The sequence below is a fragment of the Equus caballus genome, chromosome X, assembly GCF_041296265.1.
Source record: "Equus caballus isolate H_3958 breed thoroughbred chromosome X, TB-T2T, whole genome shotgun sequence".
In the NCBI taxonomy this organism is placed as follows: Eukaryota; Metazoa; Chordata; class Mammalia; order Perissodactyla; family Equidae; genus Equus; species Equus caballus.
Window position 1 is genome coordinate 38,560,728 of NC_091715.1, and position 14,754 is coordinate 38,575,481.

At 46.4% G+C, this 14,754-nt stretch overlaps 1 protein-coding gene and 1 long non-coding RNA gene across 4 annotated transcripts in view; one reads left to right on the plus strand and one right to left on the minus strand.

Annotated features, from left to right (window-relative positions):
• The window catches only part of LOC111771615 (uncharacterized), a 28,260-nt gene extending 14,915 nt beyond the window's left edge, over positions 1–13,345 (plus strand). For both annotated transcript variants that reach the window (XR_011435080.1, XR_002805526.2), the window contains 2 exons: positions 3,860–3,974; positions 10,318–13,345. This is a non-coding gene — a long non-coding RNA (uncharacterized lncRNA). The remainder of the gene's footprint in view (positions 1–3,859; positions 3,975–10,317) is intronic.
• SLC9A7 (solute carrier family 9 member A7) overlaps positions 1–14,754 on the minus strand; it is a 155,863-nt gene that overhangs the window by 26,682 nt on the left and 114,427 nt on the right. For both annotated transcript variants that reach the window (XM_023634158.2, XM_023634157.2), the window contains one exon: positions 12,701–12,764. In XM_023634158.2, coding sequence (XP_023489926.1) covers positions 12,701–12,764 — 64 coding nt within the window. The remainder of the gene's footprint in view (positions 1–12,700; positions 12,765–14,754) is intronic.

The following is a 14,754-nucleotide window of genomic DNA, read 5'->3' on the forward strand; positions in this document are numbered from 1 at the left end:
AGGCACAGCACGCCTCTGACAGTCTCAAACAACAGGTGATCTCACCCTCAACTCTTGGTCATCCCAATTATCATCTTCCCTTTTTCTTTTTTGTCCATGAGACACAAGGAAATGCCTTGGGGGTGCTAGTCTAACAACATGGAGGACAGAAATGATCTATCAGTTATTACAGCTCTCAGCTTGACTCAGTTGCAAGAGGTCTACTGTCCTGTCTTCGAGCACTAGCTGCCTCTTCAGCCTTTCTCTCTGCAACTGAAAAAGCGTTCTTGACTCCTCCTTAACAGTCTTCATCCCACGTGTGGTCAAAACACTTCTGGATTCTCATCACACCCACCATCTCTCTGCTAGCCAGCCAGCCACCTTTGAACGGGGAGGTCCTTTCTTCCTGTCACATTTCATTAGCTCGAGGTGGCCCTCTGAATCCGGCCACTCTTATGCCCCTTCCAGAGGGGGAAACAGAAAACCATGACCACATTGTTGTCACTGCCTTACTCCTAACTGCCTGACCAGACTTACAGGAGACCCCTCTCAAAAACCCTGACTACCTCTGGTTCATGGACAGCTCTTACCTCTGAGGACCAGACAGGACACTCCACAGAGGCTATGCTGTGGTCTTCCTGGAGGAAATTATCAAGTCCGGACCGTTACCCCAGGTCCACTCGGCTCAACAGGCAGAACTGCATGGCCTCACTCAGGCTTGCATCCCAGCCTTGGGTAAAACCCTAACTGTGTATACAGATAGCAGGTATGCCTGTGGGGTAGCCCACGACTTTGGTATGCTTTGGAAACAACGTGGTTTCCTAACCTCTATTTGGCCAACCCACCAAAAACAAGCATATATATTCTTGACCTTATTGACTCTACCCTCTTGCCTAAGGCTTTAGCAATTGTTAAAACCCCAACCTACCAAACCACCTCTACCTTAGAAGGCAAAGTCAATTACCTTGCCGACATGGCAGCCAAACTGGTGGCATCCTCACAGTCCTCCCCAGTTCTTTATGCTCACCTAACAGAAAAAGGAGAACTTACTTCTTTGGACGCTATACGTGAAGCACAACGGGCCATGTCATCTAAAGAAAGGGGGAAATGGATCAGGCAAGGCTACCAGATGGACCCTAGGGGTAAATCTATTTTGGTGGGCCCTAATTCTAAACCAGTGCTCCTGCAAAGCATGCAGAGACCACTCTGCACTATATGCACAGTCTAACACATCAGAATACTGGCAAAATGGTCTCTTGGGCCAGACATTATTTTTGGAAACCTCCCCTACAACAGACCATAAGATACATCAGAAGTGCACTGTATGTCCGCAGTATAATCCAGGAAAATGCCTACACACAGCAACAGGCCATTTTCCCTTACCTTAACGCTCTTTTGAAATCTGGCAACTGGACTTCGTCTAACTCCTCCCTTTTATGGGGTACAAACATATACTCGCTATGATTTGCATGTTCTCACATTGGACCGAGGCATTTCCTTGCTGTCAGGCAACAGCAGAGGTGGGAGCAAAAATTTTATTGGAAAAAATTATTCCCAGGCGGGGGCTCCTCAAAGAATTACATAGTGATCGGGGAACCTATTTCACGGGACTCATTGTTAAAGAAATATGTACGATCTGGCCCATCTACCAACATTTCCATTGTGCCGATCATCCCCAGTCTTCCGGGTTAGTTGAAAGGACCAACAGCATCATCAAAGCCCAAATGGCTAAACTCATGACCACCTTTGGTCTCGCCTGGCCTCAGGCCTCGCCTCTGGTTCTTCTTAACCTCAGATTACTCCCAAAGGAAAATATCATTTGTCCCCTTTTGAAATTATCACAGGAGGACCTATGAGACTGATTGAGAGCCTGTATTCACCCTCCCTCCTGAAAGGGGAGATACAACATTATTGCAAGAACCTAATACAAAATATTACTGAAAGAGCTAGATTAGTCAAAGATTCTCTTTATGGTGAGCTCCCAGGAGATGAAGATCTAGAAAACCCAAATGAACCAGGAGACTTGATCTACTGGAAAAGACATCAGCTTAAGGACTCATTACAGCCCCAATGGAAGGGGCCCTACCAGGTACTGCTGACTAATCCATGTGCTCCCAAATTAGAAGGTAGTGACCCATGGATCCACGTTTCTCATTTTAAAAAGGTGCCAGGACCCCCACTCCAGTGAGAATCAACCCCCTTATCCGACACCTGGCTCTGACTCTCCCATGCCAAGACCCCTGCCACAGACCTGCCATTGGAGCAGAAGCAGACGACATCTGAAGGAGACAGCTTACCCAAGATTCTGGACCAGGCCTATAACCCCCAATCCTCATGACCCCATACAAAAAAACAGCTTCATCTGTTCATACCGCTCTTCCTATTGCTTTTCATTCCAGCTGTTGTTCTCATCTTCTTGTGCCCTCCTGGTACTACCTTTCTTCACTGTTTTCCAAGGTCGGCTTGATGATGCTATTTGTCTTACTGTTGCTCTTAGTCATTCAAGATTACTTTAGAAACAATCCTGATACTGTAGACAGGCTACAGCAGGATCTGTCTTTACTAGAACAAGAGCTCCCCAAGATCGTTCAGGACCTCTGGTATCTTCCTTGGTTCGAATTCCTTAATGATGGCCTCCCTTAAAGTGGCATTCTTGATTACCCTTTTCACCTGCATTTGCTCTAGACTTCTGACTCCCTCTCTAACCCCCATCTCTCCCCCACCACACTTGTCTTTCATCCATCCTTACCTTCCTACTATATAGAACATTGCTTTCAAGATTAATCTCTCCTCCTGCTGGATCTGTATACATCGAAATCATTCCCTAGAAGACCCCAAAATGGTACCCTTGTTGCTCTCCACCTTGCTTAAGGTCTCTGGCAAATATACTGGGTTTGATTATGCAGCTTATACAATCACACATGACAGTGGTTAGGGACCAAGGCCACGAATGGAAGACAGATATGCCAATTGGAATCTGGCTGACCCTGCTGCTTCCCACCCTGAGGTTTTAGGCCAAGAACATACTTTACCTTATAAAGCTTCATTATGCCTTTGCAATGTATATGGCTGTGGGCTACTCCTGGGTTTTCTCAACCATACCTTGCTTTGTAATAACACCATTGAACACAACGCCACAGAACGTATCTTTATTCCTGTAAACAATCAGACCAACTATGAAGTCACTGAATTGGATTCAATTGTTACCCTTCTTTGGAGAAACGTTAATGAATGCTCCTGGATGCCTGAGCTATTAACCTTTACAGCTGCAAATAATAATGGAAGCTGGGGACTATACCAACACTCAGGAATCCCCTGGCTGATGGTCAATTCAACCAAAGTCTCCTATATATTACAACTCCACCACCATGTTACATTCCCCAAACCTTCTCACCCTTCTATATATGCCCACCTAAAAACCTTTCTGGATAATTGACCCATGGCAACCTTAGGACCCCACTATTCTTCTTGCTTCTGTCCAAATTAATACTACTCACACAAAGGTTTGGGCCCAAGGATTGACCACAGCCATATCTCTACGGGGATCAGGTTCGTTCTTTCTATGTGGCACTAACATTTACACAGTTCTTCCAAAGAGATGGAGGGGGAACTGTCATCTCACTGCTCCCCAAAGCATACAACTTCACCTCCCTTGGACCCTCAGCCTGCATCCCTAATTTGGGATCTTTTCTCTCCACGGCCCTAACTAAATAGCGACGTAACAAGAGAAAGAAAGACCTTAAATTTGGAAATCTTGTCCACATCTAACCCAATCATAGATAGAAGCAGCCTAGGATACACCCTCTGCAAGGTACTCTTTTGGTTCAAAGGCATCCCAGAATGGGAAAAATCAACAAGAAATATTTCTATTTTGGTTCAGCAATCTTGGAAGGCCACCAGCTCTGCTATAGCCCATCGACAAGCAATGACGGACTCTCTAGCTGAGGCAGCCCTCCAGAACCGCAGAGCCCTTGACACACGCATAGCTGAAGCAGGTAGGATTTGTGCCCTGTTAGGAGAAGACTGCTGTCACTTTTACGTAAAAGCCTCAGGCCAAGTTACCCAGGATCTAGAAACACTTAGAAGGAACATTAAAATACTGGAAACAGCTGAACCAGACCCCTGGAACGGATGGGAATGTTAGGAGATCTTTACAGTTGGCTTCCCGAGGGAATAGGCTTGTCTTACGATCAGGCCTCCAAGTTGTTATGATTCTTATGATCCTAGGACTCAGCATTTGGCTCCTCTTTAAATTTATTTTTGCTCGTTTTAAGCAGTGTCTGGATGCTACCCTGCCTCTGGCAACTCCCATGATGCTGGCTGGGGTCGCCACCTGCGTTCAGCCCATGGAACCCAAGCAGCCGAGGGGGCACTTGGGTATCGAGGGACCTGAATACTCCCCGAATTGATCAAACGTGTCACCCTGGCAAACCTATGATCAAGAGGAGGAAAATGACAAAGAGATAAAAACAAGGCCAGAGCTGACATGACGGTTACCATGACCACCTCAAGGCCTAGCTATGGGCAGAAATAAAAAAGTACATTTTAACCTTGACTGTCACGAGATGGCCAGAGAACAACACAGTAGTCTTCCCCTGCAGTTAGGACATTTAGAAAGCCCTGGGCCCAAGAGAAAGTGTGGCTGGAAGGGGCGACCAATCAGAATTGGACTCAGCCTTACCCTTGCAAACTCTGCACCTTCTGCCTTTAAAAAACCAGCCACCCCAAGACCCAAGTGGGGGGTCACCTATCAACTTGTGGGTCAGGGTGTACTTCCTCAGTTTGCAACCCTTTTAATAAAGCCTCTTTTGTTTTTAAAATTTCATTTTTGCCTCGTAAAGCTCTTCATTTCAGTTAACAAACGTTATATAGAGAGACAACTCTACAAGTGAGAGACAATCAACGATAAGCAAATAAAAGTTGAGCCACAATTACAAGTAGTTCTAAATTGCAGTGCGTGTCAATTCCCCCTGTAATAGACACACCAAGGATTAGTCAGAGATCTCTCAGAAGGTAAGCACACAGACAAGGAGAGGGAGAGAAATTAGCAAGCACGATTTAAATTCCTAACATTTCCAATGGCAAAGACTATTTTTAAAAACGGAGTCCCCATGGTACTGGAGGAATGTTTAGTGACAGATATGGAAATGGCTTAGTTAAATGGGCTCTTCTGTGGATGAGAAAATAAAAACGAGAGATCCCAGAGAGCAACTTTATTTCACATTTTTATAAATCATGTGGAAGAAGAGGGCACAGAAATGTCTCCATTTGCAGCTAACAATCATTCCTTCAGGTAATTAATTGCTAGCCTGATGACAACTCTAGGGAGATTTCAAAATGCCACATGACGGAGTGGAAAAGTGGTAGATGACTGTTCTGAGAGGCAAATATCTTTACGGAAAAATTAAATGATTCTTTATAAAGTGATCGGCTCTAAGCTCTCAATGCTAAGTGGCTGTGGAATCCTATTACAGAAAAAACCAACAAGATGATAAACATCACCAGGAAGGATACTATGAACCATCAAGCACAAGACAAGTCCCCCCATGTAAATTTCATCCGCTCCACCCCTAAAACAACAATAAAAATCACAGCACCCTACTCTGTCATCCTAACCTCTGCAAACCCACGATGCATCATCATCAGCCGGAACACCTAAGCTCTGGCCATCTCATCTCAAGGAAGCTACTAAAGGGACAACTAAAATGAGTGAAGCAAGGGAAAGACTTCTTTTAGAAGGCAAACTAACAAAACATCTTCTCAGGCTGCAAAGACATATACCTGTAGTCCACAAGTAAGATAAAGTGACCTCAGAAATGTAAGAAACAACCCTGAAAGGTTATAAGGGGTAAATTCAGAACCCAAAAAAGTGCAACTTTGTAACAGGGGAGTTAAAAACCTTCTTGTTCCAAGTAATGGTGCCAGGAACACGATTAGGTACAGGAAGAATTTAGATAAATCCACATACAGTGGCTTTGGGGAAATTAGGGTGGGTGTGTGGAACAGGACTAGTTTTTTCAGCTGACCCGGAGGACAACCAAGCACTACTCCACGACATGATCTGGGCTGCTATCCCAGACAAGCCCGTGGAGCCCTTCCTGTGGGCTCCGAGCAGAACAGGGCAGAGTGGGGCTCAGTGCGGGCGCAGGCTGATCCAATAACAGGCAGGTTCCTGCCCGGGCTGCGCGGACAGACCCGTGGTCTTCCATTCAAGTGCTGCCCACAGAAAAAGTGGGAGGACTTGCTCTCTCACCATGCCCCTCCTCAAAACCTGCATTCCCAGCAGGAGGGCTCACACCCTCTCTTGTCTTTAGCTCAGGCTGCTTCGAGAACCTGGAACACCCTTTCATACCCTCACCTTCTCCCACCCACAACACCCACCCGGCCAATCCCTATTCATTAGCTAACACCTCGAACAAGTCACACAATTATCATTGCTTCTTTGTGGTGAGAACAATTAAGATCTAGTGTCTAAGCAACTTTGTAGTTTATAATACAGTATTGTTGACTATATTCACTATGCTGTGCATTAGATCTCCAGGACTTACTCATCTACTAGTTGAAAATTGGTACCTTTAAACAACATCTCCCCAATTCTCTCACCACACCCCCCCGCCCCTGGTAACCACCATTCTACTCTCTGTTCTTATGAGTTACATGAGGGATTTCAAAACCTTTTACTAACCTTACTAACAGAGAAACCCCTTCAAGAAAATAAATACTACCAACTCTGCTTATCACCATTTTTTGAGCATATAACAATGAGTGGCTATTTCTTCTGGATTTATTAAATACCTACTGTGTGCCAGGCACCAGGCTGGGTGCTGGAAATACAAAGAATGAGATTCAGCACCTGCCCTCTGAGAAGCACATTTCCAGAGGAGGAGACAGACAGACTGACACATATATGGTGACACGTGTGATGAAGAAAAGGAAATCAGATTAAAGAACTGAGTAGCAAAATGTCCTATTTTTGAAATAATTGTTCTAGAAGTAATGAATAAGGATTTCTGGGTAGAGATGTATTTCATTCCATTCTTACTGTTAAAAGACATATTTTTTTTCAGTTAAGGTCATTACAATCATGAGAACAGCTTATTTTTTGTTCAGATGGAACCTGGCCTCCCAAAGCTTTCTATGTCTTACTCCCTGGAGCCTGGGAGTATGTGACGTTACACAGCAAAGGGGCTTTGTCGATGGACCGAAGGGTTTCCAGGTGGGCCCGACGTCATCACACGGGCCCTTAAACGTGGATGAGGAGGGCAAAAGAGCCAGAGATGTGGTGGAAGAAGAGGCAGGAGAGATTCAAAGCATGACAGGGACTGCTGTCATTGGCTTTGAAGATGGAGGGGGCTACGAGACAGGAAATGCGGGTGCTCCCAGGAGCTGAGCTTGGCCCCGGGCCAAGGGCCAGCAAGGAAACAGGACCTCAGTCCCACGACCACATGGAACTGAATTCTACCAACAACCTGAATGAGCCTGGAAGTGACTTCTCCCCCAGAGCCCAACCCTGCCAACACACTGATTTCAGACTTGAGAGACCTGAAACAGAGAAACCAGCGGAGCCCACCAGACTTCTGACCTACAGGACTGTAAGACTGTGTTGTTTTAAGCTGCTAAGTTTGTGGACCTGTCACCAACTAATTGCCCCAAGGAAAATAAGTGTGGGTTTGGAAGCATTTAACTGTTTTTCCAAATTGTTTTTTTTCGTTATGTTAAGGAGATGCAGTCACCAACCTCCCTGAACCAGACCAAGCCTCGTCAGGGAGCTCCGCCTGTGACCTTTGCCATAGCCTGCAGTGTATGTGGAAGCTTGTTTTCCATCTGAGCCTGCGCAAGCCAATACCCTCTCCTCCCTTTTGAATATTCATCCCCATCCGAAAAACGTCCCTGCTTCCTGTTGTTCGGGGACGCCATGACTCTGGAAATGATTCTGCGTGGTCTCCTATTTGCCGCAAATGTACTTTCCTTTGTGAGACAACTGCTTCTGGTGGAAAGTCTGATGTAACTCACCAGGAGGGAACCCACTTTGGTTTTGGTAACAGTGATTTGTTACAGCAGCCATAGAAAACTAATGCAGAGCAAAAGAGTAAATAGATGATGCAGCCCAATTTGGGCCTTTTTCATGTCCCTGGGATAATGGGACCAAGATTTCTCAGAAGAGGGTAATAACAGGGTTTAAAAACAAGGAATCAAGAGCTCCACATTGCCTACTCCAGGGCTTCTCAAATTGTAAAGGCCACACAACCCTCCTGGGAATGCTGTGAAAATGAAGGTTCTGATTCAGTGGGTCTAGATGGGGGCTGAGAGTCCGCAACTCTAACAAGCTCTCCAGTGATGCCCGGGCTGCTGGTCCACAAGGACACTCAGAGCAGCAGGGACAGGTGCACGGTCCCTAACGGAAAAGCAAACAAGGCCCTCCACGATCTCACCTCAGCCACCCTCCATCCTTCCCTCCATCTCACTGTCACCAAGCCCTGAAGGACGGAGATTCATCTGCCTCGTTTGCAGATGTGTTCCCAGAGTCTGAAAGAATATCTGAAATGTAACAGGTGCTCTAAATATTTGTCGAATGAATAAGTTAATGTTAATTTTGAACTTCTAAGGAAAAAAAGAATCGCAGAAGGGGAAATCAGGGGCCAAGGGAGGCAATGAGAAGAACAAAAAAAAAGTGTGGCGGGGAGGGGGGTCAGAGAGCAGTAATTCGAGGAAAGGCACTTCAGCAACTGTTTGAAGTTAAAAATTGAAGTGACTGGGTATCAGATTTCAGCCTGGAGGAAAACTGGGGGCGGCCCCAGAAACAAATCCAACTTGCCCAGAAAGGTATATGTCAGCGCAACTATAAACAGCTGATTTTCTGCACTTTGCACGTGCGTGCACATGCAAGCACAGTGGTTTCCTTTCCTCCACATTCCACTAATATCCTGCTTGTGACCTTGTCCTGCTGAGACGATAAAGCCAGGATAAATTCAGATTTGTGCTACTCCAAAGCAGCCTCATCAATGAGTGCTCTTCCGTAAACTTGGGGCAGGAAGTGAATGATGTGTCTGCCTGTCGGGCCAACATAAATCTCAGCTGTGTCTGGCATGAAACGTCTCCCCTTGAATGGGGTGGGAGGCCACCCCCAGGCCTGGGCGGCTTGCCTCCAGCTGGGCTTGTTTTTGTTTTGGTTGCAAAGTCACCAAGACCTCGGGAGAAACAAAGCAACTGAGGTTTTTGTTTTGTTCTAAAGAGTCAAATTTGCCAGGGACATGAAGCTGAAGTCTGCCCACAATATTCTTATGCTTCCCTCACATACAGCCAAAAGTCCTAGCCAACAGCTCCTCTCCTTCGCTCACATGAGCTAATATTCTGTAGCTCTGTAGCCATGACTCTGTTTATAACCTTGGACTTCTAAAACCAGTGAAGAAAATCATGCTTGTTCTCAGAAATGCTTTTCCATCAAATACCACTTTTTTGTTTGTTTTTAGGAAGATAATTTAGAAAATGAGGTAAAGAGAACTGCCCTTTCTTTTCTAATGGGGAACAAACATCTGGACTTTCCCCACCTCTGATTTCAGTTTCATGACAACATTGAGCGTGTGACCTGGATCCATTTCAGGGGAAACTGCAAGAACACAGGGTTTCACCCAAAAATGAGAAGCCCATTTATTTCTCTGTTTTACTGTTTCTCGTGACCACTGAGTGCTCCCAGTCCTGCTGTTAGTGGCTCACTGGACCGAGAAGGTCAGGCCAGGAGGATTTAGAAAAATAAGGCCCTTTCTGCACGAGGGCATGAGTCATTTTTAAGAAGGTGTCCTGGGGAACCAAGCCTTAAGTTTGTTTTTTTTTTTCCAGTCTGACAGCAATCTTGAAAGACTTTCAAAGTGCCAAGAGAACTGACTTTGAGGGCCCTCTGCATGACTGCGAGGCCTGGAAGGAGGGAGGTTAAAAGGAAGCTGTGACACAGCTCCTGGCCAGGGCCAGCCAACTGAGTGCCATTGGGAGTGCAAGGGAAGTCACTGCAATCTGCTAGTCACAATTGGCTCAAAGGGCCCCCCCAGGGAGCTGTCAGGAACACTGGGTTGACCCCTCCAGGCCCATACAGCTAGGTTTCCGAGGCTCACTCCGCCTGGGGCAGGGGGCTCTCTTTTAGCTGTCACTGCCTAGGTTAAACGCACTGCCAGAACCCTTAGCACTTAGGACCCACTGCTTCCTCAAACATTTCCATGGAAAAGTGACAGCAGGTTCGTTACTTAGTTACAAGCCCAGTGTCTCCAATGTGCAGGTCTTCTAACATGTATGGTAAGTTCAGCTACATGAAACCAACCAAACCATTTCACATATTTCCTTTCACAGATGCTTGAGTCCAGAGGCAGGAGCAATGGAAAACAGCAGAAGGGCTGGGAGTGTTTTGGCCGGTCTGGAACTGTCAAGATAAAATCTCTCTAAACCCCGACTATCCAACTGGTAGTAGCTTGTTTTTCTTACAAAATTAGTCTTGCCTGGCAGCAGGTCAGTGGAGGATACTCTGGAATAGGGCAGTCAGACCCTACTAGTCATTATTTTCCTTTCAGTGAAATCAAGACATCCATCATGCTTTTCACCCAGGTTTTTCTCAGGGTGAGTTTCAAGATCTCCCAAACTATTATACTCTAAGTTAGCTTCCAGGTGTACAACTCCTGAACCCCTGTTTTCTAAGGTCCTTAATCAAAGCTAGAGTCAAATAGCAACTTTTCAAAAAGAACTCATTGAAACCACAAGTTCCCAACTGGCCCAATGGCCAATGCTAATGTAGTCTAAAGGTCTTCTGGAGCACCATTGAAGTGGGCAGCAAATCCCCAATGAAGCTCATTGAAAGCTCTGCCCAAAATCTCCAGGACTTTCAGAGGTCATGACTTTGTGTCCTTTAAGGGGCATCAACACCAAGAAGGCCTGATAAGGCTGCGGCCACCTTCAAAGAGAGAGAAATGAGAATAAGCCGTCGCAGCACCACATTTTGTGAGACTTGATAAATCTGATTCGGTAGATGGAATTATTTAGAAGATCCTATGGAATCTGAAATATGTAGACTGGATTTAGGATTAAGTGCAATGCTGAGTGCAATTCAAAGCTGACTGGAAGGAAAACTAATACCTGACAGTTTCATGGACACACACGCAGGTGGTCGGTAAAGCTTCCTATCTCACTGTTGCATCTCTCACTCCCCCACCTACCCATCAAATGCCTATCGAGCCCCCGTGGGCCAGGCACTGTGCTCAGCACTGGGTACTCAATGCTCAACAAAATAGTTCTTGACTCCCAAGGCCAGATAATCACATTCTGGAAACAAATTTCTGCTTCTTTCATAACTATCCTGCCCAGAAAATGTCAGCCTGGGGAAGGAGAAAAGCCTAGAGACAAAATCATCCCATCAACCCCAGAACAGCTTTAAAACATGTCTGCCATCTTGTCAAAACATGTTGACACTCTTCTCACCCAGAGCTTATGGTCTCTATCCCCTCCTGTTGAATCTGGGCTGGCCCAAGCAACTCACTGCAACCAATAGAAAGCCAGAGAAGTGATGCTGTGAGACTTCCAAGGTTAGGTCAGAAAGGCGACGTAGCTTCCACCTTGCTTGCTGGGACACTGGCTTTTGGAACCGTGAGCCATCACGTAAGAAGTCCAGCACCCCGAGGCCATGTGGAGAAGCCCTGTGTAGGCATTCCAGCCGTAAGTTCTAGTCTTTGAGCCCTCCCAGCCCAGGTGCCAGACCCATGAGCGAACGAGCCTTTGGATGATTTCAGCCCCCAACCTCCAGTTACCCCCAGCCTTCTTCATGGAGCACAGGCAAGCCATCCCTACTATGCCCTTTCCAAATTCCTGACCTAGAGAACCCATGAGTACAAGAAATCGTTGCTTACTTTCCCATGTTTGGGGAGCTTGTTATCCAGCATAGTAACTGGAGCAGGTGGCAAAACCAAAGGCCAGCACATTCCTCTCCCCAACACAGTCTCCATCAGGATTCTCTGCAGCAGCAGGAACTTTTCACTGCTGTCACACTAGATGCTGCCATAGGGATCTTCCACTTGCTGCCTCTAACAGCGTCCCTCCCCGGCACTCTGCTCCAGGAGGTCACTGTCCACACCACCCTGCCTGAGCCTTAACTGTCAGCCTTGCTGTGATCTTCAGCCCCTCACTGGCTGAGGGCTGCTGCTCTGCCATTGCTGGGCTAGAGGGGAACTCAGAGAGCTGTAGAGGGTCCCAGGCCCTGGGGGAACAGGAAGGCCTGCAATCACCCCATGTCCCTCCTCTCTTCCTCAGATTCCCTGGGTTAGAGAGTTGGCTCACATCCCTCTCTTTCTGCTGCCTGGACACCACAGAGAGACTCAGAACCAGTTACAATGAGCCAATCACCAATGTACCCAATATATCCACTCCTGGAAGGTAGGGAGCCAGGGACCTAGCTTAAATACTCTTTCTGGCTGGCCCACCCCCTTAACATGTCGTTTAAGAACAGAGACTCTGAGGTCAAATCCTGGCTCCACCACTTTCTAATTCTCGGACCTTAGATGACTAACTTAAACTCTCACTCCAGCTTCCAGTCTGTAAAATGGGGATAACAGTACCTACCTCATAAGGTTGTTGTCAAGATCACAATGAGGGAATCCATGTAAAGTGCCTGGCATGTAGTAATTGCTCGATAAATTTCAGCTATTTTTGACAATGTCTTCCCTAGGAAGAAGCATCTCTTGTGACTTACCCCTTGTAAGACTTGAAAGCTGTCGTTGTTGGGTGGTGGATCTTGATCTGGGTCAACACCAACTCTATAAGTCACCAGGAGAAAGACAAGGAGAAAAATGGAGAGTATTAGCTTGGACCATGGCAGCCATGCTGACTGAAAGGAGCCAAGAGGCTGACCGTCTTCCCGAGGTGGAAGGAGTAGTTAGCTAAAAGAAGAGGAAGGCTGTCATGCAAAAGTCGTGAGAAAGAGGTCGCGTACCACATCAGACCCCAGGGGGCAGGAAGGGCAATAAATCCTGCGTGCTGACACCCTAAGCAAGGCCTCTTGGAAATGGTACCGCCTGGCAACTGTCCATCTGCCTTCCTGCACCAGACAGTCCGAGCTCTCAAAAGGCGGGTCCCACTGCACCAGGCCTTTTCCTCTCTGTGGCTCCCTCACTTCCGCCCCGACCTGCTTTTACTTCCTGAACTTTTTGTTATGAAATTTTTCATATATCCCGGGAAATGATGAGAGAATTTATAGTGAACACCTATATACCCACCACCTAGATTCTACCATTAACATTTTGCTGTATTTTCTTTATTACATATCTATCCATCTCTCTATCATCCATCTTAATTTTTGGATGAATTCAAATAAAGCTGCAGACATCAGTATACTTTCCCTAAACACTCCAGCGTGCATATCATTAACTTTTGATCCTGGTGTCCCACATCCTCCCGCAGCAGAGATGACCTGAGAACTCACACATTTAAGATCAACAACAGAAGGCAGAAAGAAAAAGCAAAGTAGCAAAATCCACTTATACAAAATTCCATAAAAGTACTAGGGTAGTTGTCCTGGCTTAGTAACATAACAACTGTTGCTCTATGCATCTGTTCATTCTTTATCCATGTACCTTCCTCATTCCAAGGCAGAGAGCTGGGACATCAATGACGTGGATAACATGGGGCAATGGGGGAAAAACAAAGATGATAGGAAAATTCTCTATCTTCCCTCACTCCCTCCAGTGTTGTAAAGAATGGATGGTATCATAAAGGGGAAACTGAGGGGCCAGCCTGGTGGCGTAGTGGTTAAGTGTGTGCAGTCCACTTCGGTGACCCATGGTTCACGGGTTTAGATCCTGGGCACAGACCTACACACCGCTCATCAAGCCATGCTGTGGCAGTGTCCCACATACAAGATAGAGGAAGACTGGCACAGATGTTAGCTCAGTGACAATCTTCCTCAAGCAAAAAGAGGAAGATTGGCAACAGATGTTAGCTCAGGGCTGATCTTCCTCACCAAAAAAAAAAAGAAGAAGAAGAAGGTAAACTAAGAACACAGCTTTCAGCAGCTCTGAATTGAGCTTGAAAAGAGGTGCTGAATGGTCTTGACCATGGGTGTGATTTTCAGTGTGGTACCAGGGTGCTGACTCCAAGGAATAGACAGTGGACACAGAAAGTCCCCTGTGTGTATGGCTTCCTTTCCTCTTCTCCTTCCCTCTTTCCCCCCGTGATGCCCAGGATATTTCTTGAGAAAAGAGACTAATGGACAAGGGAAATAGAAGACAACAGAGATGTACCCCCTCTCTTAAAGCCAACTTCTACTCTGTCTTATTCCAGGCTTGCTGAGCACTAACCAGAGGAGCGCGCCCTAGAAAGGGGGGATACAGAAGGAAAGGGAACAGTTTCCCCATATTTTGTAGAAGCCAAAGTTTAAAACCACAAGATGAATTCATGTATTCAGCAAATATTTATTGAGTGCCTACTATGCCAAGCACTGTGCTGAGCACTTAGTTAAAACCTATAGTGTACCTGGCGCCCAGTTTCCTCCCCACGGGCCTGAGGTCTGATGGGATCTTTGTAGGGAATTCGATGGACTTTGCTATGTGCCTAGAGGCTGCTTCCAGGCAGGGGTTTCTGAGAGCTGGAGGCCTGTCCTCACAACTGGACATTACTGGGGACCTCCAAGCAACAAATCTCAAAGGGATTTGTTGACATGAAATCCATCCAATTCAGGGGTCTCAGGGCTGCCCACAAAGTCACACCAGAGCCTCAGTGCACGCAACGTGTCTAACGTACCAAAGTGTC